Source organism: Rhinolophus ferrumequinum, chromosome 12 (assembly GCF_004115265.2).
Source record: "Rhinolophus ferrumequinum isolate MPI-CBG mRhiFer1 chromosome 12, mRhiFer1_v1.p, whole genome shotgun sequence".
Taxonomy (NCBI): Eukaryota; Metazoa; Chordata; class Mammalia; order Chiroptera; family Rhinolophidae; genus Rhinolophus; species Rhinolophus ferrumequinum.
Genome location: NC_046295.1, coordinates 40,216,130 through 40,243,583, shown reverse-complemented (window position 1 = coordinate 40,243,583; position 27,454 = coordinate 40,216,130). Strand labels below are relative to the sequence as shown.

General features: G+C 38.6%; 1 protein-coding gene across 1 annotated transcript in view; it reads left to right on the top strand.

Annotated features, from left to right (window-relative positions):
• Positions 1 to 16,881, top strand: part of TRPM6 (transient receptor potential cation channel subfamily M member 6) — a 121,538-nt gene extending 104,657 nt beyond the window's left edge. Inside the window, 6 exon segments of the mRNA XM_033123710.1 lie at positions 206 to 492; positions 781 to 863; positions 1,597 to 1,802; positions 7,927 to 7,978; positions 12,403 to 12,509; positions 15,112 to 16,881. Of these exon segments, the coding sequence (XP_032979601.1) occupies positions 206 to 492; positions 781 to 863; positions 1,597 to 1,802; positions 7,927 to 7,978; positions 12,403 to 12,509; positions 15,112 to 15,245 (869 nt within the window). The 3' untranslated portion in view covers positions 15,246 to 16,881.
• The last annotated feature ends 10,573 nt before the right edge of the window (positions 16,882 to 27,454 follow it).

Here is a 27,454-nt window from a genome sequence, read left to right as displayed (position 1 = left end):
TTACTGGACAATAAATAACATAAAATCAGGGCCGGATCCATGTCTTTGTTTTCTACGGGTTCCTGTGTAGGTGAAATTCTCATTCTCCTCTGATCATTTGGAACACCAAACTGATTCAAACTGATTCTGAGTTGATATTTAGGATGCTATCCATGTCACAGACATAGGATCTTACTGAATGCCTCACCTACACTTCTCTTTGCAGCAGGAGAAGAAGTGACTGTCTACAGGCTGGAGGAGAGTTCCCCGTTGAATCTTGATAAAAGCATGTCTTCTTGGTCTCAGCGTGGGAGAGCTGCAATGATCCAGGTCTTGTCCCGAGAGGAGATGGATGGTGGCCTCCGCAAAGCCATGAGAGTCATCAGTACCTGGTCTGAGGATGACATTCTCAAGCCAGGGCAGGTTTTCATTGTGAAGTCCTTTCTTCCTGAGGTTGTGCAGACATGGCACAAAATCTTCCAGGAGTGTACTGTGCTTCATCTTTGCCTCAGGGTAAGTCAGAGACCCAGAGCCCAGATGGAGAGGTCAAAGAAAGGAGCTCTGGCTACGTCCTGATTGAAGGTCATTGTCTTTAACTCAAAGGATAGCCTATTCTTTTTTGGAAGTGGTGGTATTTGGTTACTTTTGTTTTGTAGAGCTTTTGCTTTCGGAGTGGGCAATGGTGGTGGGAGTTGAATAAAGTGGAAAATCACTCTTGGGAGGCCTCTAGAAAGTATGATCATTAATTAGCAGGCATGTGATAGTAAACCAATGTTTTTATCAATGCTCTCTATTTTGTAGGAAATTCAACAACAAAGAGCTGCTCAAAAACTGATCTATACCTTCAACCAAGTGAAACCACAAACCATTCCCTACACACCAAGGTGAGAAACTATTGGCACCCTGGCTCTTCGTTTTAAGTAGGAATTTCTATCAATTTCTTCTCAGCTCTATTAGTCATGAGAAATACGAGACCATAAGGAAGTTCCTCAAGACCTTACTTTTGGTTTCTTCCTTCCATAGTTCTGGAGACTGGTAAAAAGAGAATTAGACATCCCAAGGATACATAAATCACTGAATTTATGAGAGTAGAAAAGATAAGTTCAGGCAGAGCTCATGACTAACCTCTCTACATGAAACAGGGAGATCCTTGGTGTAGTTACTAATGTCTAGGAACAATATGGCAGAAAAACATTTATATTTTAAGCATAGTTTCTTCCTCTAATATTTTATAGACAGCAGAAACTTGATAAGAATGAACTCTTGTTACTTTCCCTTGAGTGTCTCCATACACTTGCATTCATTTACTAAGACAGAGCATAATTCAGTGCTGAGGACTTATAGTAAAGTTTTACTGTTGTATTTACAAGGAATGTTATAGAGCACAGAAAGAAAAGTTGAGCTTGGTACTCATAAAAGAGTTTCCTCAAAGAGAAGGAGCGGGGGTAAGCGTGGGAAAACCCCCAATCTTTGCATTCCATAGAAAGCAAGGACATGTGCATTGAGGCTGAATCAGACCAGAGCTGGGTAATGTCCCCTACTGCTGACTGTTCAGTAATCTAAGTCCCACCTTTGCTGCCTTGTGGGACATAAGTGGCCTCTTTTTCCTCCTCATAGGTTCTTGGAAGTTTTCTTAATCTACTGCCATTCAGCCAACCAATGGTTGACCATTGAGAAGTATATGACGGGGGAGTTCCGGAAGTATAATAACAACAACGGTGATGAAATTGCTCCCAGCAACACCTTGGAGGAGCTGATGTTGGCTTTCTCTCACTGGACCTATGAGTATACTCGGGGAGAGCTGCTGGTTTTAGATTTGCAAGGTGATTGATAGCCTATGATTTGATAAAACAAGCATGAGGCAAAGTTCAGAAAACATTGACCAGGGAATGCTTTCTCCATGTCATTGTCATCTACATTTGACCCCAGCTCTTTCTTTACTCAAAGCCATGGTTAATGGTTAAGGTCTTTCAGAGGAAATATTCTAGGGCATTCCTTTTTTTTTTTTTTAATTTGAAAACTGAAAGATGGTATCTGTTTTCTGAATTTATTCAGTATTTGTGAAACTATTCTAAGTGGAAATAACGAGGCAGGTGTCCCAAGACATCTTGCAAGAATCAGGATGGGTAATGTATGGTGTTCCTCTAGTTTTGAAAGGAGGTGGGTCCATTTATTTCAGATATTATACGGTGATGATCACGAGTGCCTACTTTGTTTGTTCCCACTTAGAGCAAGGGGAAAATATAGGCAGATGATTAGCTACTTAAAATTTAAAGACATTTAAACTTTGATTTAAATGGAGAATGACTTTTGCACTAAATTTTCCAGTTTTATGGTTTACCTTGGACTTACGTTCACAATAACACTTAAGCATGAACTTATACACACAGAAAAGTTTAATTTCTGGACGTTTTTCATGATTTTGAGCTCATTGCTTTAGCAATTTATAATTTAGCTTGTTCTTTTTGCTTTGTACCTTGATGTGACAGTTCATAAAGTACAAAATCAGTCTGAGAAGATGCAAGCACTCTTACTTAATGGAAGCCTTTGATCAGTGCATCTCCCCACTATCAACACCTTACATGTGACTTATAATCCTGCAGCATGAAGCAGAGTATCTCTTGCAGGTTTTCCTTGCAGGGACAGAACGAAATATGTATTAAGGTCAAAGTTCAGTTCCTGGGCTCACTGACTACAGTTTTGGTTTTCAATAAAGGATTTATCCCAGTAACTTTCAGAGAAGTTATCTCATTTAATCCCAGAAGCAGCACCTCAAGGTAGATATTATGGGGAACTTAGGCTCAGAAAGTTTAAATAACTTGTCCAAGTTTGCACAACTACTTAAGGGGGAGCCAGGATATAGACCTAAGCTGGTTTGACCATCTGTTCTTTTCTTTTCACTGTACTATCTTTGATTTCTTCATGAGTTTCATTCCCATAGTACATAACCATGTTATGGCTCATTTAAACAGATTGAGCCTGTTTCTTGTTCTCTCTGACTTTTGTACCTCTCCAGTCCTGGAATTCTGTGCTGAAAGCCAGGCTTGGAGGCTGAGGATAGTCAAGACGGGCAATACTGGGGCATCGTGAGCAATGTCCAGTAAGACTGCAAAACCGTTTTGATTGAAATTTGTGCCACATGCTCAAGAGCGTGTATACACTATTTAAATTACACAGAAATCCTTCTGTTCTTTCAGATATGTGCTGTTCACAGGGTTGAATTTTATTTGTAACTCTCAAACACAATATTTTAGGAAGCAATAGAAAGTTAAAACAGTTAAGATGATTCAGTTTTTAAACTATCAAGTACATGATCCGTGTAAACCCAGCATGCTGCTGCCCAAGGCATCTGCTTTTGTAGCTAATGTTGGGCAGAGGTTGATTATTTTCATCTGTACTTGAGTATCTGTGCTTTGAGTTTTGGGTGGAGTTGTTTAAAAAGCAAAAACAGAAACAAGAAAAACAACCAAAGAAAAACTTTAAGGAATTAATGATGACTCTTCAGTGTGTTTTGTATTCCACTTGAATAGGTTTTTGTTTAATGATGTTTATGTTTGGGGATTTTATGTCTCTTAGTAATCCAAAGTGACATTAAACAGAACAAATGCTGCGTTGATAGTCTTGGGGGAAAAAGGGAATTAACTTTTTTCTTTTACTGGGCAATTACGTGAATTGCAGAAATAGGCCACTACAAATAAACTATGTCAAAACACTGACCTTCAAAGAAGGGAAAATGGACATCATAGAATGAGTGTGAAGAAATTGAGATACTTATTATAGAGTTTTGGCCAATTGGTTAGGCCTGAATTCATGGAAGAACGCAAATCCTATAATGGTAATTATAAGCAGTTATATTACTAGTACTACTAGCTAACCTTTGCGAAGTACTTATTTTGTGCCAAAAACTTGGCTAAAGGCTTATGGGTTATCATATTTAATCCAAACCAGGTTGGAGAGAAAAAATGGGAAGAACATAATGTTTTCCTAAAATATCTTAATGGTTTTTGGTTCGGTTCTGTTTATTAGTATTTCTAGTCTTTGGAGAGATAATGTGTATCATTTGGGTGATAGGGAACGGATATTGAGAGGCCCAAGAGCAGCAGTTAGGAGGAGGAGCTCTGGAGTTGCAGTGCTGGCATCTGACTACTGGCTTTATCACTAATTACTGTGTGACAAGGGTTGGGGGGGCGACCACCTTGAGTCTCACTTCCTCCATTTGTAATTAAGGAAAATAATATGACTTAATTCATAGGATTGTTAAAGGGTTGAAATGAGACAAGTTCCTCACACATAGTAAGCCCTCAGTAAATGTTAGTTGTTGTTAGTATTAATCTCTGAGTGGCTCTTTAAAATGGAAGTTAATCTTCAGTTGTGGGTAGTCTGTCCTTAGCGGTATGGTCCTGATGGTACTTCTGAGAGACCCCCAGCTTCAGTGTCTGTAGAGTGAAGACCGATCAGCTTGCTTTGAAGGAAAGAAGGAATGAGAAATACTCTGGAAGTTCATTCTTTTCAGTTTCTTCTTCTCTCGACTTCCTTCCAAGGGATTGGCAATCATTAATTCAGGAGCAGCTACACTGGGCCGGGAAGCTGAATTCTAAGGAGAGGCTAAATCAATATCCGATCATGTAATTATGCTGTAGTTTTCCATTCACTTTCTATTTAAAAATCCTACATGTGAGGGCCTGAATCTTTATCATTACACTTGAAACCCAACATACAAGTCCCAGCAATGGCAATTAAAAACAATTACATTTCAAATTATAGTGGTCTGGGGGCATTTTTTTAAAAAACCTCATTGTATTTTTCAAAGAACTTTTATGGAGATACTAGATTTTTTTATTCAACAAAGCAGTTTCCAGATAAGTCAACATTAGATTATCAACATCATCAGAAATTCTACTGCTACAAAGAAGGTAACTTTCTTCAGATGGAGGCATTCATTGATTGATCCCAAGGTGGTTGGGATCAGAATGTAAATTTCTGGGTTTCTCGTCCGGGCATACTGCTTATTACCTATACATGGGCATTTGCTCTGTTGACGCTGGTAAGGAGATAATCATTGTGATTTTTAAATGTGAAAATGTCTTACTTTCTTTAATGTTTTCAAATGTCTAGGAGAATATGTGGGTAGGATGGGCTCTGATGTTAAAGTTTGCTTTCTGGATGATTCCTGTGTAGCTGGGAGAGAGGCAGAGTAGGTCGTGGTACAGGTGGAGCTTGCAGCATGATCAGTTTTCTGGGCTGCTCTCTATTTTTCTTCCACACATTGGAATGCTCCCCATTCGAGGGCCCCCCAAAATATATTTTTGAACTGTTAGATTGGGTATAAGGATATAAAGGTTTATATCCCTACTCTCATTCTTATAAGGGGATTTATTCATTAGGAAACAGTACTTTAAGGAAGTGAAATAGTCAGACCATGATTTTACCAAAGTGGTAAAAAAATAGAATTTTATTTCACAAGACATCCTCACAGAATAAAGATAATAAAAATAGCAGTTGACATTTTTTAACACTGTCTGGGTCAGACACTTTGCTAAGCAGTTTGTATACAATCTTCTCAGTAACCCTATAAGACCCATTGTTATTAGCACTTTCAGATGACAACACTGAGATTCACAGGGATTAACGAGGGTGGCCAGGTCATACAACTAGGAAGTGACGGGGCTGTGAGTGGAACCCGGATTCTTTGAATTCTGCCTATGTAACAAGCAACAAGATTTAAAGAAAACAGGAGCTGATGTGATTTTGATAGACTTTTTTTCCCCTATAAAGCTTCCATTTTTCCCAATTAATATGACCTCTTTAGGCACTGTCTGTATTCCCAGCTTAAATTTACAGTTCACTCAGACATTAGGGTGATTCATCAGTGCTGGAAATTTCAGGCTTAAAGTTAGGTCTGAGCTTTAACATGTAAAGGATTTATAGCCTTTAGTCTTTCTACTGAAGGTACTTGGGATCTCGTTCTTTTTGTTGTTCTGTTTATTTACTAGATAGTTCAAAAAGTAGGGTATCTTCAGGCTGTTCCTTCTTATAACAATAATGAGAAAAATTATAAACAGCCCAATCTCTTCCTATGACTTTTTCTTTAAAAAGAATAAATGATGAGCAAAGCACATGTTGCACAGTTGACCTTAAGCCTGTGTTTCAGCTTTAGTTTCTCTTTCCCTAATCAAAATCCGTGTACAAAGCGAGTCCATCCCAGGGGTTCTAAAGTGTCCCTGGATAGGATTCAGAGGGTCTGAGAACTCTGATGAAAAACAAATTACACCTTTGTTTTCACCAACCTATAGCTAAAACTCATCATTTTCTTCAGTTATAATGGAGACCACAAACCACAGTGGTATTAGCAGTACCCATGACTGTTTGTAATAGCAATTACAGATATTAACATAGCATGTTACAGTGTTGGCGGATATCTCAAAATAACTGTTCATATTTATTACTTGGATGATATGATAGTTATTACACTTGTGCTAGATCCTGTTATTTAATGTATTAATAAAGAAGCACATGTATTGCAATACAACAATTTAAAAAATATTTTGGTAATTGTATTTCAGTATCATTGGTTTTCTTAGTAATTGTATGTATTTAAGTTACACATTATAAAACATTATTCTGAGAAGGGGGTCCCCAAGACTCATCATACTGACAAAGAGGGTCATGACACAAGAAATGTTGAAAACTCCTATTTAAGCAGGTTATTTTCCTAAGGAAGTCAGTTTCTTAGGGAAAGGACTACAACCTCTGAGGATCATTACTGTGTGTGTGTGTGTGTGTGTGTGTGTGTGTGTAAGTTTTAGCACATGGTAAAACATATAGAACATAGCAAAAATCTTTTTTAAATAAAAGTAGTGGTTAGGAAACATACATTTTTTTTTTACCAAATAGAAATATATTATAATGTTATAAATTTCATATGATTTTAAAATAATTTTCCCACAAGGTTGCTGTCTTTCAAGCACAGAGAACCAGTGCTAATTAGAGAATGATCTCAGAAATCAATGGGTTGTGCCCAAATGGTACATTCACCTGTGTGATCGGCCTGGCCTGCCTGTGAAACATTACTGCTGTTAGAAATCAATCTCCTCACCACTTGCATTTTGTAACAGAGATTCACTTTGGATGTTGATCCGTTTTGATAAATTTTAGCTCTAAATTAAACCTATGTGTCATTTTTTAATCAGTAAATTTTATTGAAGAATAACATATATTCAAGAATATGTACACAGCATTAAGCTTACATCTCAAATGATTTTTATAACTGAATACATGTGTCACCAGCACCCAGATCAAGAGTTTGGAGGCATTTGTATCCTACTGTTTTTAAATGCTATATTTATATAGCATTGGATGTGTGTCTCTGCTGAAGCAGAGACTGTTCGTGCAGAACCACACAGCACCTTTCACATTGCTAAGCACTGATGTACTCCATCTAAGGAGACCACGCACTCGTGGGAGGGACACAAGCTTTGGCTCAGCTTGAATCCTGTTATCACCACTTGTGGACTGTGTAACCTCTGACAAATTGCTAATCTCTTTGAATATCAACATGCTCATTGGTCAAATGAGGACATGAGGATGCTAATACTTTTATGATTGCTGAGAATTAGAGAAAAATAATTAGAATGTCTAGTATATATGAGTAGTAAATGAATGACAGATGCCACCATTAGTAACTGTGGACGTACCATTTAAAACACTCATTTTTGGTCTAGAAGTTTCTTATAGCTTAAGAGGGGGTTGCAGGAGACAATGCATTAACTAAAATTGTCAAACATGCCTGGACAATTTTTATAGTACAGTTAATTCACACGATGATTAATTTATTGCAGGGCGGATATAGGTTTTAAATACAGTGTAATAAAATTTGATTATTATTTTCTTGAATTTCTGAGGAAATGAAGTCCCCATTTGCTATATTATTTTCTTTCTTTTTTGGAGGTGTTGGAGAAAATTTGACAGATCCATCTGTTATAAAACCTGAAGACAAACAGTAAGTTAATTTATAATGTTATCATTTAGAAAATTGCATTTAACACACAGTACCTGTTTTTTAAAAATAATTTTCAAATATTTATATTGTCTAGATCCTAGAAAGGTTTTGAGGCAGCTATTATCTATGTATCTATATCCATATCTATATATCCACAACCATATCTATATCTTTATCTGTTCTCTTTATATTTAATTACAATGCAAAAAAATACAATAAGATTTAAAATACAGTAAGATTTTTAAAAAAGCACAGATTAGGAAATAGGGCAAAAAGAAAATATGGAAATACAATAAGATTAAATCTGGAGTTTTAGTACATATGAGTAGAAATTATAAAGACCATTGCAGTAGCCAGAACTTATTTGCAAATTTGACTCTGAGCTTTCTAGTAGCCCAGACAAAAGAGAAATATGGGTAAGTTCAACCTCTATAGGCTTTGACATGAAAACAATGTCCTAGGAGAAGAACAGTTTCCTGTGTTGTCCCCACAGTGGAGTCATTGTATCTTAGCATGGGCAGCCTCTTCCATCACATGTCTATAAAATGAAAACTGAGGGCATAAAGTGTGCTATTCAGTAACAGCAAATCTATGAGAGGCCAAAACAATGGGCCTTAATATGGAGCATCAGATTGTCTGTTAATTCAAGACTGAAGTTTAAATTATGTGGAGGGATGAGTCATCTGCCTGTCCTTTGAATTCCCATGGGCATTTTGTCCCATAAGCAGGCTTTTGGGAAGACTTGGCAATAGAGGCTCTGACGTTGTATTCTTCTGTTAAAGGTGGAGTAGAAGGAAAGAAGTGATGGGGTTGATTAAGGACTGATCAATATGTTAGACGACAGTGGTTCTCAAACATGAACTTTCATCATCATGACCAGGAGAGCTTGTTAAAACACAGATTGCTGCCCCTCTACCCCCACCCCCTTTTCTGATTCACTGGGGTAGGGGTGGGGCCAAATAATATAACGAATTCCTAGATGATTCTGCTGCTGCTGACCCAGAGGCCACATTTGAGAACTGCTAGCATACGACATTTCTTAGTTGTCCTAAATGTCTATACTTTGCCTTGGGTTGTAGAAAATACATATAAAATTATATAAGTGGGAAATCTTTATATAATACAATCTGAAAATTTTACTTTCTTTCCCACACGACTTATATTAAAGCAGTAAATATTTACTGCTTTAATGCTGTGCTCGTTCATGGAATGATCTAATCTAAATATGGTCTCATCTATAGGCTTCCATGTAAAGAGGTCCATCTAAAAGTATGAGGTATTTGTGTGGTCTAGGTGAGCTAGAGAAGATAAAAAGCAATCCATATTGCTCCCATGCATCCAATTTCTATGAAATTTGACCATGCAGTTCATGTTGTAATCTTTAGGGTATGGAAAAAGACTTTTATTTTTCATTTTAGCAGAGCTAAAGTGTTTTTAGCTAAGAATATTATTTCTTCAGTAGCCCCGTGTGCCCAATGGTTCGTAGTAGGAACCTTGTACTATAAGTACTTCCTTTATAATTTTGCAATGAAAAAATTTTGCATATATAATGAACCAAGCATATGTCATTTAATACGACCTGAATACTTCCATCTTTTAGAATTCTAAGATTATGTTATCCCACTTGCCAGTTGAGTATTTATCTGCATTCTATAGGTCAGTGAGTCTCAATTTCTACTAAGGTCACCGAGGGGAATTAAAAAAAATAGTTGCTCAGAATTGGCATCAAATCAGAATCTCTGAGGATAGGGCCCTGACATCCATATTTTTCTAAAGTTCCCCCTGTGATTCTAATGGACAACCGGGGCTGGGAACCTCTGTCTTATGGCAAACTTTATTTCTTACAACATGAAGATAGGAACTCCAGAAACTGATAGGATGGCGTCATTGTAGCATGCGGTCACCTAATTTTGGGCGCAGTTAGTCTTCACGGTGAAGGTAAGAAATACTCTTCTTGCAACTGTGGAGAATTAGTTCAACGAAGCTCACATTTGCTGCACGAAGCATGGACAATGGACTGATAACATCAACATCAACTGGAAGATTGTTAGAAATGCAGAATCTCAAGGCCCTCCCTAGATCTCCTGAATCAGCATCGTATTTTCACAAGATCCTAAGGGGATTTAATGTAACTTAAAGTTTGAGAAGCATCAGTTTAAGCAAGTGCTTTCATGTCTTGTTTTACCCTTAACAACAACATTAAAATTAAACACCTTCAAACCTAGTTCACAAATGAGAAAACGGAAGCTCAGTGAAGACGGTAACTTGCCCATGAGGAGGTGGGGTCGAAGAAAGGGAATAGTCCTCTACCAAAAAAGATGTTTTTGTGGTGCAAATTTGGATATTGTCTCTCATGCCTGTTGTCTCTTACCTTTCCCCAACCTTTTGCACACGAAGACAAAGTCATCAGGCCTTCTCCCCTACGTCCTCTCTGGCCACTTTACTTGGTTCCTCAGGTCATGAACCTCAGTGGAGGATGCCTCAGTTATTGGTAGTTTTGGATTGCATCTTTTCACTTACTGACTGGATGGTTTAGACATTTGGCAAGTCTGAAATGAGGATAATGCTGAGATATTCTTTAGGAAATCTATGTATACATGGCACTAATTAGTGTTTCCTCATATGTGGAACCAAGCCAACACCTGCTTTTCCTATGCTGTGAAAAGACTGGAAAGCAGTTGTATTTATTTATTATTTTCAAACATTGTTCTCTGAAACGTCAAGGCTATAAGGCATGCTGTAGGTAGGGTGTAGACACAAATGAATGTCCCTATAACCCTCATTCACTCTCCCCTGCACAGGGAGCAAAACCCCTGATTTTTTTGTCTTAACTTTCGCAAAGCTCCTAGAGGGAGATGACTTATAGCTTTTTTCTGAGGATCAATGTTATATTTCTAAGTTGGGCGTTTTCATGCCTTACTGGGAGAAAAGAAATGGCAGGTGTGGAATGCAAAAGAGTGAAATATTCCAACAGGGTCATGCTGGAGAGACGATAAAAGGAATTCTTCCATTTTAACGACTGAGAAAACTACCATCATTTTTCACTTTATTGGCATCATAGAGTTCTGGTACTAAATAGCGAGTGATTCTACTTTTCTAACACATTTTGGCTTCACCTTATTTGAAGTGGTTTTTTACCAGAAGTACTGAAAGGAGAATAGTTAACAAGAGGCAGCTTATGCAGCCTGGTAAATACCACCAGCGCCGTACTTTGTAAGGGAGATTGAGTGACCAGGAAAATTAATCCTGGGTGTCCGTTCACTTTGTCTTCCCAAGAGATTTCCTCCACCTACTCGCCTCAGAGCAAAAAGGCAATGTGAGATCAAACTGACATCAGCCCTCATTCTGAGTTTGGCACATCTTCAGAGCAGCTACTGTTATTCTGCCAAAAGGAAGTGGAAATTGAGATAAATGTTTCAATACTCGGATGGAAAAAAAGTCCATTTTTACACCACGTCCCTTTTGAAAAACCGCATTCCTTAGAAGCGAAGTTTATTGTTTCCTTTTGTGATAGTTTGCTTTTCTTTTTTCTGAAGATGTGGTATTTAAGAGTGGTAATTGAGTTCAGATTTTCAAATGTGCTGTTTCCACTCTGCATGTCATTAAAATAAAATATTAGCTTTCATAAAGTTTCTTTGGAAGTGTTTCTGGTGTGCTCTGCTCCGTGGTGTGTAGCGTGTCAGCCTGAAGAATAATGGTTGTGTTTCGTCTGATAATGGATGAACCTTGATTCTAGAATCTGCTGAGGATCTATTATAATTATAGAATATTCAAAGTGTTCCTAATACATACTGATTCTGTTTGTAATTTTGTCACCTATGTTTAGCATATGTAGTTTACTTCCACAAAATCATAGTAGTCGTGTCTTTCCACGAAGAGCCCAGCTATAGCAGTTTGCAGGGTGGAAAGCAGATACCAAAAGAGCCATGAGTACTGATGAAGGGTTTTGTTGGGCATTTGTTTTTTGAGGACCTGGTTGTATTTAGAAAGGTATTTGGGTTCAAAGAAATATATATCCATCTTTTTAGAAGGTATGTTCCAATAGCAAATTTATTTTACTTTATACCTTACCTTTCGGGTATTCTAGAACATTTGGTAATGAATGTCATTCTCTCACTCCATATGCATTAAAAAGGGTCTCACTCTATTTTGTTCTAACGTGGTACATAGAAAATTCACTTTTCTATCAGATTAGCGTTGAAATGAGTTTCACAGTAAGTCTTGGAGTTGGGTAGAAAGATTTAAGTGCATTTGAATTTTAAATTTGCAAACCTAACATTGTTGCTTCCCCAAAGTGCTCTGTTCTTTGTTGTCTCCTTAAGTTTGCTGGGTTACTATGGGATACTGTTCGGTATCTCAGAGAATCCTAGCTGAGCTCCTTTTTCTTAGCAGTGATCTAATTGATATTCTGATATTTCCTCTAGATCAAGAGGAATGGTGTTTGGACCAGCCAATTTAGGGGAAGATGCAATTAGAAACTTCATTGCAAAACATCATTGCAACTCCTGCTGCCGGAAGCTCAAACTCCCGGGTATGCCCCAAACAATTCTATATTTTTCTAAGTAAATCTCTCATAGAACAACATCCATTGTAACCTGGGATAGAGTAGAAAATCTTAATCACATTTTTATCTCATTCGAAGTTAAGGCCTGACTTTCTGACTGCAAATTTTTCAAGTCTCTGAAGGGATTAAAAGGACAGGGATTTACTTCAGGTTCTGCCAAAATGTGATAAAACAACATTGGGCCCAATACTTGTCACAGTCTGTCCAAGGGAAATGTTCCATCGACTTAATTGGGGTAAAACTGGACCGAGGCGGGTCTCTGTGCACCCTTGGGTCCTGTATGGTGCCCACTGTAATTCTGTTCTACTCTTATTTACTCACTGGACACTTGGAAGGGTGGCTATGGAGGGAAACATATCTGCGAATTAAAGTAGTCGTTTTTACTACAAGAACCTTAAACTTTAAACATACATTGCAATGTATATATTTTAAATCTGATTTGATAATATAGTACACTTTCTCCGAAACCAGTATCGCCACCGCAGAAAATATTCCTAAATAACATAAAAGCAAGCAGCTGGAAGTCTGTGCCCTCCAAATTGGCAATCCCGGTTCTGTTGCATTCTTTCCTTTTATCTCAGAAGGGACACTTTATGTCTGTCTCAGCTTGCTCACTGTTTTTCTTAAATCATACCAAACTCGTCCTTAGAATGGAATTTTCATATTTTAAGCTGAGTATCTCTTCCTGCCTCCAATAAATGATCATACCCTGAAGTGGAAATCCGTAAAAGATCATCATCCGTTGTAAGTTGGGTGTAAATTTTCAACAAAAAAGGGCAATTTCTAATCTTGTTAGCGTTAGAGGTAGGAGGTTGAGGAGATCTTGTGGGCAAGAACGTTGCAAAAAAATTGGGATTTGGAGCAGGCTTTCAGTTGCAGTGAGAAATAGCCTGTCAGACAGAGGTGGTGTTGGAGGGGTGGGTACGTGGGGTGGGGAGATCAGATGGGAGCAGCAAAGAGAAGAGGGCTGTCACTGTCCTCTTCTAGCTGCCCAGGACTCGCTCTCACAAACTACAGCAGACCTAGGCAAAGAGATCAGTCCACAGCACATGGGCTGAGCTGCCCACATTGGCTGAGCTGCCCACTGGTACCCTCTGTGGTCAAGAGGAATGCAGGAAGGAGCTGGGGCTGGGCTAAGGGGCATCAGGACCTCCAGGTAAGAGCCCTATGAGAAACAGGTGCTGACAGATGTCTGAGTCATCCCCTGATTGCAGGCTGGTGTCCCACTAACTCAGTGTCCTTAGCTGATGGCCTCTTCCCAGCTGTGATTCCTTGTACTCAGGACAGGGCAGCCTCTCGTTCTTGGAGACACGAGGACTATATCTGATAAACCGGGAGAAAGGGAGACTTGAGGCATAACTCACTGCGTCCATCCTTGAGCCCAGTTAGCTGTTCTGTGTGATTAAGGTGGAGATCTCTTTGTTTTTTTAATCTATGCTGGTCGGTTTTGAGTGAGTAATTCAATAATTCCTCCACTTCCAGTCCTAGTCCATGGTTCCTTTCAAAACCTAAAGTAGCACATTCAGAAGGAAATAAGAAATTATCCCCATTTATTTAGTCATTTGATTATCTGAATAAAAAAAGTTTAGTCTGGAAAACAGGAATGGGGTGGTTTTCCTTTTTTACTTAATGATATTTTATCTGTCTATGTATATCTATCTATCTATCTATCTATCTATCTATCTATCTATCTATCTATCTATCTAACAGAGACAGTTTTGTATATAAGAACATGGATCTAGAGCCATACAGGTTGAGCTTGCTAGGATGTGACTTTGAACCTCAGTTTCCTCATCCATACACTGGGGACATAGCATCTGTCTCATAAAGTTTGTGTGAGGTTTGAAGTAATATATGTATATGTCCAGTAACTGTTGGTTATTATTAAACTACAATATGTATTGGTTTTATGTCCTGGTAATCCCCATTTAACATTGAAAATACACAGAATGCATGTTTAAGGTTAACACATTTAATCAGCGTAGCACCAAAATGGTCCACAAACATTTAAAGCCCACATTCCTCCATACATTTGTCCACAAAGATTACCCTTATGAATGTTGTCTTTAAGTTATTTCCTCTTCATATGGAGGAAGGAGACTTTAGGAAGCATAGGATTCAATAACTGGCTGAAGTTTTCATAGGCCATGCCAAACCTAAGTATGGCTCTCTTCCAGAAAACTGACCGCTGAAATCGCGAGATCCCCATTTAGGTTGAACTTCCTGGCCCTGCTCATCATTCAGCATAAAAATGCCCTGTTTCCAGGTCGGCCTCACTTAACTCTGGCCAGATTGTGCCTTATAAGGCATTATATGGTGAATCAAGCAACCAAAGCTCTCCTCTCCTGCCCCAGTGAACACAGGCCTGAAATAGCTTTAGGGATTTGGAGTCACATGTGGTCATGGGAAGGGTGGTTTGGACATGGTCAAGGGTTTGAGTTTCATATATCGGTGGCCTGAGGAAACAGAGTCCTCTCTGAGAACTTGGTAAAGCTTAAATTTCATCTATCTCTGTGAACACTACGTTCTTGAGGATCCCCTCTAACCATCTTAATTGTCTTTTTTGCAGATTTAAAAAGGAATGACTATTCCCCTGGAAGGATAAATTCCACCTTTGGACTTGAAATCAGAAGAGAAGCAGGTGAGGGGCCTCCAGCAAGGGAAAGGGGGAGTAATCCTCCAGAAGACTTCACTCGATTATAAAAAGGACAGAAGTAAGAAGATGACAGCCCTTACCCTCCCTTCCATGAACATTATGGTAAAACAGATTGGTTGATGTGGCACTGATTACATCAGAGCTCTCTCAGGATGACCATATCCTGTGGCATCCTTGGGACAGGCCTCCTGAGCCTCATGTCTTCCCTGCCCTAAAAACCTCATGGACGTATGACGAATGGGTTCTTCTAGATGTTGACCTGTGTGCAGGGTGCTTTGTATGTGTTTGTCATCCTCAAGCTCCACAGGAAGACACTTGGAGGAGTCAACTCCTTCATTCCTCATTGTTTTAGCTGGTCGCGTGGAATCCTTAGAGCAGAGTGCTGGCACTGGAGAATCAGGGAGAAACATTTATTTTCTCCCTATCTGTGCAGATTCTAATCCCTACTGCTATTCATCACTTCATCCACATATTGCACGTATGTATATATATGTACATAAAAAAGTTACTTGACTTCCTCCTCTTCCCTTTTGGCAGCATAGAGATTTGAATAACAATAAGCAAAACAATGGAATGAGGGTGCATTTGCACAGATTGGAGCACATGTCTGCACACACTAACTAGTAAAAAGTGGGAATTTCAGGTTTCTCTGAAAGAAAAAGGGAACTCTAAAACAAATGCCCTGATATCTTTTTTTTTTTTTTTAAGGGGAACAAGGATATGCAAAACTAGAAATTACAAAGAAATATTTTCCCTTCCCTTAAAAGCTCAGGGATACTATCAGTCAGAGAGTTGACTAAGCCAACCTCTAAAACACCACTCCTTTTTCCAAAACTGTATATATAATGTTACAGGCTAACTTATCCTCTGTCAGGTCCTATGGCAAAAGTTAAGTTTCTGATTGAAAACATACGTCAAAGGTATTTGCTTCGTTCCAGTGTAGTTCTGGTGGCTTAATGAGTGCTGTTCTATACATTTTAAGTACAGCCTGAGAACAGGTAATCATTTTGGAGGCCCAAAGGAAGGATCCCTAGAAGCTGTACCTTATAGCACATTTTGGGGATCAGTCATCCCTCTTTCACAGTCACTGGGGTTACCCTACCTCAGAACAAAACTGAGCTTTTCACACAAGGAGTAGATAGAGGGTTGGAATCCTTCTCTCTCTTCTCTGTGTCTCCTTTCCTTTACACAGAGTGTTCCAATCTACCAGCAACAAACCTGGATTTGAAAAATTTCACCTTATCTTTATCTTTAGCCCTTACGTTAGCCACTTGCTTTTTAAATTGATACTTCTGCATTCTTAGCTTATACTTCAGTGGAAACATTGTCCAGGTCTGGTGTGTGTGTGTGTGTGTGTGTGTGTGTGTGTATGTGTGTGTGCCCGCGTGCGCACGTGTGAAGTGAAGGATTTAGTTTGCCAAGGATCGTGTCTGATTTTTGTAAGTGTGGGTTGCACGAGGGCTAATTTATACCCCTTTTATTTGGGTCTTGGAGGTGGCGGGAAGTGGGAAATTTGGGTGATTTTTTGATTGGCAATGAGGATAAATGTTAATGCTTTTTTCAGGCCTTAACTGCTTTATCCTATTGTGCAAATCAATAAGGGATCTATTGGTACTCACTTCAGTTCTATGTTCACCTATGGAAAGAGGCAATTTGCCTTTCCAAGAGCCAAAATATTTGTTACCTGGAATAGAACTTGAAAATAAATACATTTTTATTTCAAATCTCCGTGTTGTGCTTTTTTCTTTCCTCTTTTTTCCTTAGAAAAAGAGTAATCACCAGAATAACATTTAAAAAGATGAACTTCTGGGCAGTGCTCACTGTGGGATTATTTGCATGCAAATAGTGATGTGATAATCTTGATTTGAAGTGATTCATGACCACAAAAGGGTGCGGTGTTCATTCATTCATTTGGTCAGTTTTATTCAACAGATATTTATTAAGCGCCTTCTCTGTACCGTGTGAGGAATGAAGATGCAGTAAACATAGTATTACTTTGTCTTCAAAAACTTTTATGTCCATTCTTCTTTTTTTCTTTCCTCTTCTCCTTCTTCTTCTCCTTCTCCTTCTCCTTCTTCCTCTTCTTTTGGTTGCAAGTTTGAATTCTGATTACTGCTAAAAAATTTGACTTCTGGGCAAATTTTGAATCCGGAGCTGTATCCCACACCCTATTTGCTAGTAGCCATAGGTTCTGACTTGGATAAGAAAATTAAGGCAATTAAGAAGCTAAAATAAGTGCTTTTAGGGACCACTGAAGAAAAATGGATTGTATCATCTTTGTATGAGCATGAATCCCGTTTCATAGATGGGATCTGAATCTGGGGACCAGAGCAGCAGCCAGGTTCCCAGGAGTCCTTTCTGAAGGCATCCTGTGCACGGGCATACTTTTCACAAGGCTGGATGTTCCCGGACTAATTTCTGCCCCATGATGTCTCAAAGCTTCTGACAGCGCTGGAGAATGAGATCAGATATAGTTTTGGGTGTTTCTTGCCTTGTTATTATTTTGTGTGGCTTTACAAAACAAGTACTTGATAACTAACACCTCCCCAAAAGATATTTATTAAATATTTAAAAAAAGTTTTGTTTCGTAGCTGTTGTCTGTTCCTGTTTTAGATGAGACAGACCTCTCAGGTTCTAGAAGTCATGACACAGATGCCTCTGTCATGGCTTGTTGTCTTTCTCCATCAGTCACCAGCATCTAGCACAAAGCATGGCACATAATAAGTTTTCCATGTTATTTGTTGAAAGAAATAATAAAACCTTCAAATGATAATGGATTTCATTCACTAGGTAATAAATCAGATTTGCATTTTTAATCTAGAAGGGAGTGATTACCAGTTCCTTAAGACCCAACACATTTCGTTTGATCTCTCTCTGTTTTAATTTTCCAGGAAATCGCTTTTAACAACCTACACCTTGTCTATTGAATTCTCAACCAGTTCTTGCCCTTATCATCATGGTGATAATACCAGAGCACTGTGCTTCTTACTGGTGACTATTGAAATGAGATAACTTCCCAGAAACTGCCTAGACATAATCATCACTTTATTACCCTTTGAAAAGAAGATTGATAGAAAAGTCGTTTGAAAGATGGTTCATTTCCATGCCTCATACGATTTCTTTACTCACATCTCTCCAAAGCATGAGAAAGGGAGGATTATTCTCTGAGGTTGGAATTTGAAGGCTGTGTGTTTGCCTCTTTGAAGTCTTGGTATTTAATTTTCTGTAGTCATTTCTTGGGCAATTTTCTAAGAAACTGGTTGAAGCTAATTTATCATAAGTTAAAGTCAAATGACAGAAAAGATTTTTTTTCCTTAACAGCATTTTATTCCATAGAGGTTAGCTTCTGAAGGAAAATGAGACTTAAATAGCATTTCAAATCTGCAGCCACATGGGTGGGTACACAGAATAGAAAGGGTTCTGGAAACCACACTGATTTTTTAAAATTTTATTTAGCATAGTTATTATTTTTGACCATGATGTACAGATAAAATATATTTTTGTGAAATACCCTTCTAAAATAATTAAGTTGCTTAATTTTCAAAGAGAGGACTAAAAGTCCTCAAGGGATAACAAAAGTCATCTCTATCATTGGCTGACATTGGTATAATGTTATATAATTTGTTTAACCTTTCTCTTAACCCCTAACTCTGAAATGGAGATGTGATACTTACCTTTTTAAATGAAGGTGAACAATAACGAAAGAGCATTTATAACGTCCTTTGAGAATCTCATTTAAGAAGCTTCTTGTGAGCATTGGATCCCGTTCAATAAATAATAAGGTTTTCATTTTTGAAACTATGTGATCATTATTTAATGTTTACAGAGGATGCTCAGCGGACCTGTTTCAGTATAAACACAAAAGTGCTTTCTGCTATTTCTCCCTTTCCGAGGGGAATAAGCTCATTTCTCCCTTTCTGTTTTGAAGCTTAATTAAATAGTTCAAAATCAGGAAGTTCACCATTTCACAGTGTATTTTATTTATTTTATTTTTTGATGGATTTAAGTTTTCCCAGCTAACTTCTTTTGCCATCTTTTGCTCAAAGAATTTCTTCCAGAAGAAGTAAAACCCAAAGCTTATGCCATTTTTGATGACATTTTGGGGTATGAAAAGAGGGCAGGTTTAGAATCTTGGTGATTGTAAAGCTTGATGCTTTACAAAAATTTTAATGGAGATTTAAATTTTGTCAGTATAGGGCTGACAAAATTACTAATAAGAAAATTCTGGCCTATATCTTGCCAGCATCTTTTAGCAACTAACTTCCTTTAGAATTCTTATCTTCTCCTAGTAATATTTTCATTGTGAACTTGTAGAAATTTAATTTCTTAAATTTGTCATAAAGTCTTTGCATGTATCATGGTAGAAACCCTTTGGCTAATTACTGTCCAAATGTGAATGTAACAGTTGCCTTCATTGGAGAGTTTTGGGGGCACATTGTCATTGCACTTTGGCTTTTAATGAATTCTTTTTTCTCTATCCTGTTGGTCACCAAGTAAGAGATCACAGAGCCTCAGGATGCCTTGATAACCAAAAGAAACGCTTGGTGTGTATTATGGGCTGAATTGTGTTCTCCTGAAATTGGTGTGTTGAAATCCTAACTTCCAGCACCTCAGAATGTGATAATATTTGGAGATGAGGTCTTTGAAGAGGTGATTAAGGTTAAATGAGGTCATTAGGGTTGGCCCTGATCCAATATGATTAGTGTTCTTATAAGAAGAGGCTGTTAGGACACAGACATGTACAGAGGGAAGATAGTGTGAAGACACAGAGAGAAGGTGGCCATCTGCAAGCCAAGGAGAAAGGTCTCAGAAGAAACCAGACTTGACGACACTTTGACCTTGGACTCCCAGCTTTCACAACTGTAAGGAAATAAACTTATCTTGTTTTAAGTCACCCAATCTGTGTTACTTTTTTATGGAAGCCCTAGAAAACTATTACAGAGTGTTGCTATGTTTTGGAATTCCCTATTTGCCCCTGAAGTTTTGTATATAGGGACTTGGGGAGCAGAGATGCGGGGAACAACAATGGAGAGGAAGAAGAGAAACGTACAATCATCTGCTGTGAGTGAGGACAGAGAGCATCATGGATGGTGACAGGATTGTTGAATTATTGAGGGAGTAAAGAGTGGTATGTTCTGGAAGATCACATGCTTGTCGTGAGCTGGGCTTCATGAGATGGGATGTTTGCATACTGCTAAAGGACTTCTGGGACGTTTTAGGGGGGCAGGGTAGGAAGAGAGGTACAGTGGTTGTACTCATATGTGGTGTAGTCCTTAGTTTTGAGCAATTGTTCAGTGTATGTCCTATTCAAGAAATGTTTATTGAGCCTTACCATATGTTATGCCCTCACACTAAGGTTAGACTTAGTAGATAAGATTCATTTTTGTTTTCAGGGATCTCCAAGACAAATAAGAAGTTTATAATATGCTGATCCATTATTACCCAGTAATAGTAATGATTATAATGATGACTTTTATTATTATTAGTATTAGTCGTAGTAGTAGTAGTAGTAGTAGTAGTAGTAACATAAATTGAGCACTCATGTTCTAAGTATAAATGAGCCATGCATAATTTCATTAATCTGAACAGCATCCTGATGGGTAAGGTCTATTATGTTCACTATAAAGATTTGAAAATGCTGCTTATAAGCTAAGTGACTTGATTAAATCATCTACCTAAGGAGGAGCTGAGATTTAAAGATAGATAAAATCAATGACGTAGAAGACTAGGGTATGAATCCCTGGGATGGTTTGAAATATAGATATGAAAGTCAGGACCTAATTTAGGTCACCGGTTGAGAAAATCCATACTGGCATCTCTGGAATGTTACCTTTGTCCTCTCTGCATCTCTCAATGTCAAGGAAATCTTTCTTCCACAGTTGATGACCATTTATAGACTCTGGGAGTCCATGGCAAAATCACTTCCTCTCGACATCATCACAAGGTAAGTAAAAGACAATGAGTAGGTTCGTGTGAGTTTGGCACTGTGCTGACAGTGAGTTTTTCTGTCTCCACTAGAATTTTTGTCCTCTCTCGCTCTCTCTCTTTTTTTGCCTTCCTAGATAATTCGATATTTGTTGGTCAATACAACTATCTATTTGATATTATCTAATAACATTCCAGTTTATCAGTTTATAGTGAAAAATAGAATCTCTGCAAATTACAAAAATTTATCAGCCTGACCATCACACTGTGTCCCTGGAGGCCTTGGAAGCTGGATTATAATCAGAGGGGGTTGCTTGAAGTGCATGGAATCAGAACAAAGAGAGTTAGATAAACCAAATATTTAATGGTGTCAGGCTAAGACATCTTGTTTCATTTCATCTTCTCCAGTGGGATGGGCCTGCCAGTGGGAGTGGAATACCCAACGTCTGCAATACTCCAGACTGATTCCAAAGGATGCAACAGAATTTCAAGAGACTCATACTTATAGATCAGCCTTGAGAAATATGGAAAATAAGGAATATTTCTTTTCTCCTCTTCCATCCTTCCTCCCTCTGTTTCTTCCTCCCTCTCCTCTACCTCTCTTTCTTTCTTTTTGCATTTTTCTTTCTCTGATTTCTTATTTTTATTACATCTCTTTACACTACATTGGCTACAAATGTGGACCAAGAAACCATTAGTTTTTACAAGTCAGTTACTATTTTTTCCCCCAGAAATGTAAAATTAGAAAACGCGAGAGCTAAAAAGATAGATGAAAATTATGAGATCCAAGTAGATGTACTTTGCCCAAAGTTAATATAACTGTTGTCAGAGGAGGGACTAGAACTCAGGCCTCCTAAATGACCATCATTTATCTTAATAATGACTGAATTTGTGTGTTAAAGCAAGTAATGTTCTCTTGATTAAAATCCTCTATTTTTTTGAAAATGTTCAGATATTTCTGTGACTAAAATTTTCAATTGGAAATCTTTATAAGCTGTCATTAAGATGGGTCAAATGAGATTTAATTATCTATGCTTTTCAATGAGAATAATTCATTAGATATGTAATTTCAAAATTCTACTTGCAAAATGATACTACAAATTAATGATTTTTAACAATGCTGTCTGCATATATACAAATATGTGTGTGTATATATATATATATAACTTTGAATACCAGCCATGGGTGAAAATTGAAAATTTCAAATGAGAACACTTTGTAAGACTTGGATTTCAGTGAGTGTTTCAAATATTTCTTATTATTTAAGATGATTTATGATTATTTCCTATTGCCATAAAAAAGCCTCTTGGGCTTGAAGCTTGCCTTGAATTTTCCCAGAAAGGCCTACACATAATCGTATTATAGAAACTTCTCTAGACCTTGGAGCCAGATGGATTTAGGTTTGAACTGAAGCTCTGCTACTGAATAGACTGTGACCTTGGGCAATTTGTTTAACATCTTTAAAACGTAGTTTATCATCTGAATATGGCAGGATAATGTGTTACCATACCGACTTGTGTTTGTTCTTGCTGTTCTCCCTCCCAAGAAGGTAGAGAGATGCCCTTGCCTCCGGATATTAATGACTTATTGCAAGTTGCAAGGCCCAATCCTGACAAGCTCCCACCAAGACGTGGGAAAATTGATGGGGACTGGAACTTGGGGTTGATGACGCAGTGGAAGCCTATCCTGGGAAGGAGAAGAGAGATTCATTCTGGAGAGAGGGAAGATGATGGTGTTTTGCATAAATGGTCCAGGGCTTATGAAGGGCTAGTTCATGGATATCAGGAGGACTAAGAGCTATGGCCTGAAAAGTTAGAAAATACATATATATATGAAAAGGGAGAAATACATATCCATACTGGTCATGAATCAAATGGAGCCTCCTACTGTTGGATGGATCACATGGGCCTGGACCATGGGCACAATGGCCTAACGGTTAGAAGCCCTTCCCTGTTTTCCAAGCTCCCAGTGAACTTTGGTCATACATGTTTTTTTTTGTTCATACATGTAAGAACCTTTGTTCTTACATGTTTTATAACAGCAAAATATGATCGAGATGGACTGTCTTACCATTTTGAAGAGAAGGGACCTGTATCCAGATTTAGATAAATAAGGTAATGTGCCATTTCTTGCACTTGAAGAGGTAATATCCTCTTGTCAATCACAGGTGTCAATCAAGTGGTCCCATGCCCGGAAAGGAACAGCCCATTCTAGAGAAAAAAAAGGGATAAAAACTCCAAGTCCTCGACACTCAGCACCTCTTGAGCCTTGCCTTTACTTGGGGCCCTTTGGAGTGTACTTTTTCTCCTAATCATGCCACCTTGAGTCCCTTGAGCCACTTGGGTCTTTGAGCCTTTGAGCCTTTTTGAGCCTTGCTTCTCCGAACCCTCTGGAGTGTACTTTCTCTTTTAATAATGGCCTCTTCAGCCTTGCCTTTGCTCGGGGCCGCTCCAAGCTCTTTGGAGTGTACTGTCCCTTTTAATACTGGCCCTTGGGCCACTGCTTTTTGCCTGCGGCCCTCTTCTATTTCTTTAAAGTGTACTTTTTTCCTAATAAACTGCTTTTTTCACTACTTTACCTTGGTATCTTCTTCAATTCTTTGCTCGAGACGTCAAGAACCTGGACACCGCGCCGAGAAGGGCCCACTCTCTAGTAACATAAGCAGGATTATTATTCTGAGATTTAGAGATAATGTACATAGAGCACTTAGTACAGTGTATGGTATACAATAGGTGTGCTGAGAAATTATTAATAATTATTTAAGATACTTTTATTTCATCGCTAAAACAATCTCCAACCCAAGACTGGTGGAGCTGGAACTGCTTCTTTCCTTCTTTTTAAAAAAAATGACTATTTTTTAGAACAATTTTAGGTTCAAGGCAAAATTAAACAGAAGGTACAGAGATTTCCTATATACTCCCTGCCCCCACTGTGGGGACAGAGTCCCAGAGAGCAGTTTCCAGGCTCTCGGACTCACGTGGAAAGGTGCTGGCTCGGTTATTAATTGGCCATCAGCTGTAACCAGTTAGCCATTAGCCACTAATATAACTGCCATGGCTGGGCTTACAGGTGCGGATTGCAGTTAGCACGGCGGATTGCAGCTAGCAAGTGAGGTTGGTTGGCAGAGAAGCGGTCGGCAGGCTGCGGAACGTGTGGATCCTGCTTCCTGTGTCTCCAACCCAGCTGCCACTGAGACTATACTGGTATGAACCCCCCCATTCATGGCTCTGTGGGTGTTCCTTTTTGGCCTCACCATATCCTGCATTCTTACGTGGGGAGCGGGACCAGAGACGCTACATGACACCCCGCATGACACCCACACATGCAGAGCCTCCCCAATCTGCTTCTTATTTCAAGCCAAATACTAATAGTTCATGACATTGAACCTAGAATACCAGAATTGAAAGGGTGCAATGTAAGTGGAGGTTGGACAACAACAATAAACACACCAAAATGTGATGACTTAAAACAATAGATATTTATTTCTTGCTTTTTCTACATACAGTCCAGGACAGTCTGTGGTGAGCGGTTGGGTTCTTTGCTCTACAGTCTTCCTGCGATCCAGGCTGATGGTGGTTCTGTCCTTTTTAGTGGGTACTGAGATTGCATTTGAAGAGCTACAGCCCAGTCACCAGAAAGGGAAAAGAACACGAAGAGGAAGAAAACAAATGGGAGGTTTTGTGGACCAGCCGTAGAAACAGCACTCATTCTTTTGTTGACATACCATTGGCTGGAACTCAATTAATCACAAGGTCATGCCTATATGCAAAAGACCCTAAGAAATACAGTCTAGCAATATGCCCAAGAAAAAGAAAACACGAGTTTGATGAAGAGCTAGCAATATCTGTCAAATTAGGGATTATCTATTTTGATCCAATTTCTCATTTGATTGAGTGTGGCTCTGAAGGTAGTGTTCTTTGCTATGGCTTTGGAGAGTGGGTTTTTCTTTCCGTAGAAATCTTTAATGAAAAGCTCTTGTTTAGGAGATAGTACACTTTTGACTAACTCTTCATATCTTGCACCAGACATCTGCAAAATATCAGATTTATTACTTTTTATTTTCCCTTCGTTTATTTGTAGTGGTAAAATCTATTGGACATAGGAAGTCGATTTAATTGGAATGAGAACTGGCTTTATCAAGCACTGTTAGTTTGGTGACAGCTATAAAATATGTCTGTGTAACTTTCCTCTCAATGCTTGATCCCTACTCATTTTTCTCCTTACCATCAGTCTAAGCATCATGTGACATTAAACATTTCTTGCCCTCATTTCTGAATTGCATACAACCAGGTAGCAGGCATGTAAGCAATGAGATATGGGTAGAAATTTACATAAGAAGCCTATTAATAAACTGTACAAATAAGGGTCCTGTGGAGAATGTTAATTCATTTGCTACACTGAAGGACTATGATCACTGCAAATTTCCACCATGGCAGTAGCTAAGATGGAAGTAGAAAACTTGGATACATATGTATATATAAGAGATGGGAATTGAGTATATTTTATGAAGAAAGTTATTTATCATCTACCTTTTCCACAAAGTAGAAAACATTAAGGGGTGTTCTGACTTTAAAAGCTTGTATCCATAAACTTTGAAATGATTTTTAAGAGTCATCTTGGATTATTTCTTGAAAGGCAGTGGTTGGGGAATTGAAACATTTTAATAAAATATTTCAATTTAGCAAATTTTTAAATTGAAGACCTTTCTAGTGTACTATTGTGAACATTTATGATTTACTCCTTTTTAAGCCCCCTAAGAACCATGGCTGAGAGAGCATAGGTGACTAGACAAAACATGTGATCTTTTTGTAACTCCCCAGTGGCTGCTCAATTACATATCGGTTCAGTCATTGATGTGTAGATTTAACAAAGATGCAGTTAAATGCCTAGCATTTGTTGTGCACTGTGCCAAGATTAGCAAGGTGGGTACTCACAGATCCTAGGAAGACAGACATGTAAAATAATCTTATTGCCCCCAAAAGCTACAATTGAGGCGTTTGTAAAAATGCTTTTGAAGTCAAGTGAAGGAGGGACTCCTTTCTCAAGAAGGAAGGAAAGGCTTCACAGAGAATGATAAGGAGTTTACCTGGTGGAGGGAACAGCAGCTGGGAGAGATGTTTGGGGATTGGTGAGTAGTTGTGTGGCTAGTTCCTAGGGCACCTATTGGGAGGATAGGAAGGAGGCAGCAAGAGATTAGGTTGGGAAGATTGGGTACATTTGTTAAAAGCCTTTCATGTAATTCTAAGGACTTAAGTTTTATCATGCGGGCTAGGGAAGTGAGGAACTGTTTTACACATATGAATTCTGCATAAATCAGTTCATTAATTCAGAAAACATTATTAATCATCCATTGAGTATAAACTGCTTGGCTTTAGAAGTATAACAGAATATGATATAGCATCTGCCCATTAAGGAATGTGCAGTTTGTTGAGTGATTACAACCAATAGAGATGGCCCTAGGATTTTTGGGGAAGGACTTTACTTGCTCATGCCATCTTTCCAAGTTCACTTTATATCACCCTTAACATCATCATTGTCTTTGATGTGGATGATGGAAGTTTTCTCAATCTTGTGTTAAGTGTCTATTGGCAAATACCGCTATTTTACTGATCTATAATGTAAAAACTATATGAAAACAATGTCCTTAGTCTATAAGCAAGAACCTTTCAATCAAATAGCCCCCTCCCCACACCTGTTCTGTATGGGAAGTCCGGAGCAGTCAACAATGACAGGTTTTACTGTGCACTGAGATAAGGTGCTCTAGTAGGTGTGTACTGAGGGACACAGACCCACATCGATTGGCATAGTGCAAGGTGATGTGTGCAGAAGATACAAGCAGAGGCTCTCTTGTGGGTACCTAATGTGCATGGCAACGGAAGGCTTCCTGGAGGAAGTAAAGCCTGCACTGAGTCATAGGGAATGAGAAGACTTTGGGAGAGAGAATGGGGAAGGGAATTTGCAGCAGAGGGCTTGCCAGGGAACAGGAGTGCTTTGTTTTGACTGGACTGTGTTTCAAGTGTTTCAGACCAATGGCTGTTGTTGATCTGTGGAGTAGAGGTTGGAGGCTGTGGGATGGAGAGCGATATGGCCACCTTGATGAATAAAAGGTGTTGAAAAAAGTGTTTAGGCTCATTTGATCAACATCTATTCCATGATAACAATCCAATGGATGTAAGTGAGCTGTCGGGGGAGAAAGGAAACTCACTTTTATTGACTTAGCGTAGCTCTGCCCTAAGTCCACGTTCTTGCTCCAAGAAATCTCATAAAACAAAGTAAATCATGGCCCCAATACAAACCGCCAAAGATTTCTTTGGCCATAGTCTACTTTTCA